Genomic DNA, 2,230 nt, shown 5'->3' with positions numbered 1-2,230 from the left:
TTTATATATTTTGTCGTTTTGGGCGTTTGTTGAAGGATTCAGTTTTTTTCTATTTTACAATAATGATATCAAATTCAGGGCTTCAACTTTTATCACGATTCAGACTGGGATGTCGATGGGAGAATCCTGAATGTGTTACAAAGGCATTAGCACATAGTATTACTCACAGGTTTATAACAAAAGAAACAACACACACAGTTTTTCTTTGTGACAATGTGTAATTTTGTGAGAACGAAAGTGCGAAATATGTGTGTTTTAAACAAAACAGACGTGATCAAAACAAAATCCTAATAGTTCATGAAAACTCTCAAAAAAGCACTTCAACAATATTATAAGGTAATGTTAATCATCACTTTACAACTTTATATACAAGATGACCAAAGATAATGCTTTAAGCAAAACTTAATTTAAAAATGTTTCGTTTCATAACGTTTTTATACAATTCGCTTTCTTCCAATGTGTTAAGAAATGGTGTAATCAATATTTAATATGTTATTCTTTTTTGAATAAATAAAGACACCGATACTTTTATAATTGACAAAGTAACGGTTTTATAGAAACGTTTTACTTCTAATAGGTGGCAAAACGTTTGCATTACTAAGAGCTCTCCTGCTTACCGCCTCAACGGAAGGGAGAGGCAGCTGTCTTGTATTTATTGAGTTTTCGACAATTCCAGACCTTTTCGAACATCTTTTGTCAGTCGTGAACCTACTTCTTCGTGCTTCATCGCTCCTGTATTCAAAAACTGTTTTTACCTCTGTCAAATTCGCGGTGCTTACTGATGACCTTCTTGGAATATATGAAATATCAATTTTTTCCCGTCGAGAACTGTTATTTCCACCATTATCCAATAGACGAGTAGTCTGTATCTTTGCTGTCTTTGGGCGATTATCAAATCGCATTCTGTAGCTAGTATGTCTTCCACTTTCAGCACTCATATGAATTTCTTGGACATGTGTAGCCGATGTGTCAAATTGCTGTCGCATGTCAGATGATTTTCTTAAGCTAACGTTATTTTCATGATTTTTAACAGATGATTTTTGTTTGCGTAAACGATTCTCTTTCTGCTCAACAGCTGCTTGATGTCTGGAATAACTTTTCTCTAGGTCATCAATAACGACATCTATATCCTTTTGTTGTTCCTGTCGCCTCTTTGTTATCTCTAAAGAACAATGTAAAATTGCATAAATATTCGATGCATTTTGAATATCTTTCTTAAATTTTTCGATGTCGTTTGCATGGTTTTGTTGAAGTTTTGCTAGCTTTAATTTTGCAGTTTGAAGACTTATTGTTAAATCATGCTTTTCAATACCCGTTGCCTGTTTGCATTGTTCATTTCTACGTAATAAGCTTGAAATTTTTCCGATCTGTTTTTCTGTTTCACTGTTCAGTAATTCAATGTCAAACTGCACAAGGTCAGAATATTTGGGCGTGTATTCCTCAACACTCTGCACGTTTCTACATTCTTTTTGTTCCGTTCGCAGACAATCCCCACAAATCAACATTGAGTGATTCACGCAAACATGTTCATTAATTTTGTTTAAGTGCAATTTGCAATATTCATCTTCGGATTTTAACTTGTCGATGACTTCATGAACAATTATATTTTTCGGAAAACATACCTGCCAACTTTCGCGATCATTTACTCTATCCGAAAAATACTGTTTATCTTTATCTATCTTTTTTCTGCAATACGGGCATTTGATATCACTTTCGTTGTTTGATAAACTTGCGGACACGTAATCTAAAATACATTTCAGGCAAAACATGTGCTGGCATGAACCTATCACACGCGGATCTGTTAAGGTCTGTAAACATACCGCACAGTTAAGTTCGTCTAGTCTTACACTAGTTAAGACAAGCCGACTTTCTGCCATTTTAAATAATTCTGATCCTTATGTTGCTGTCCGCAATCAGTTAAACATGCCATTACGATTAAAAAGGAACTCTATCAGTCTTTTTCCCTGGGAATCTGAAACAATGTAGAAAACACTGATATTATTTTATAGTTATTCTATAACTACTATGTTTAAATACTAATATAGTAACAAATGATGAAATATTTCAAGACATACGTATTTAATTTGCGAATTTTCACAGTAATAATGCTTTTTTTTCAGGTTACTAAACCATCAGGCGAATTATGCGAGATCGTTACAATGAAACTAACTACTGTGTAAGAAAATCATGCAGCATAATCTCTCAAAAACACAAATATATATACATATTA

The 2,230-nt window shown here is 33.5% G+C and overlaps 1 protein-coding gene across 1 annotated transcript; it reads right to left on the bottom strand.

Annotated features, from left to right (window-relative positions):
- Positions 1–205: 205 nt before the first annotated feature.
- LOC132746176 (tripartite motif-containing protein 59-like) lies at positions 206–1,975 on the bottom strand. The gene has a single exon (XM_060735254.1). The coding sequence runs from the start codon at positions 1,875–1,877 to the stop codon at positions 552–554; it is 1,326 nt and encodes a 441-aa protein (XP_060591237.1). The 5' UTR covers positions 1,878–1,975; the 3' UTR covers positions 206–551.
- Between the last annotated feature and the right edge of the window lie 255 nt (positions 1,976–2,230).

Source organism: Ruditapes philippinarum, unplaced genomic scaffold (genome assembly GCF_026571515.1).
Source record: "Ruditapes philippinarum isolate M1 unplaced genomic scaffold, ASM2657151v2 ctg5511_1_1_1_1, whole genome shotgun sequence".
NCBI lineage: Eukaryota > Metazoa > Mollusca > Bivalvia > Venerida > Veneridae > Ruditapes > Ruditapes philippinarum.
Note: the sequence above shows the minus strand (reverse complement) of the source record. Positions and strands in the feature narration are given on the sequence as shown.

Coding starts and splice junctions, on each gene's coding strand:
- LOC132746176 (XM_060735254.1), bottom strand. CDS start 1,877: ATGGCAGAAAGTCGGCTTGTCTTAACTAGTGTAAGACTAGACGAACTT.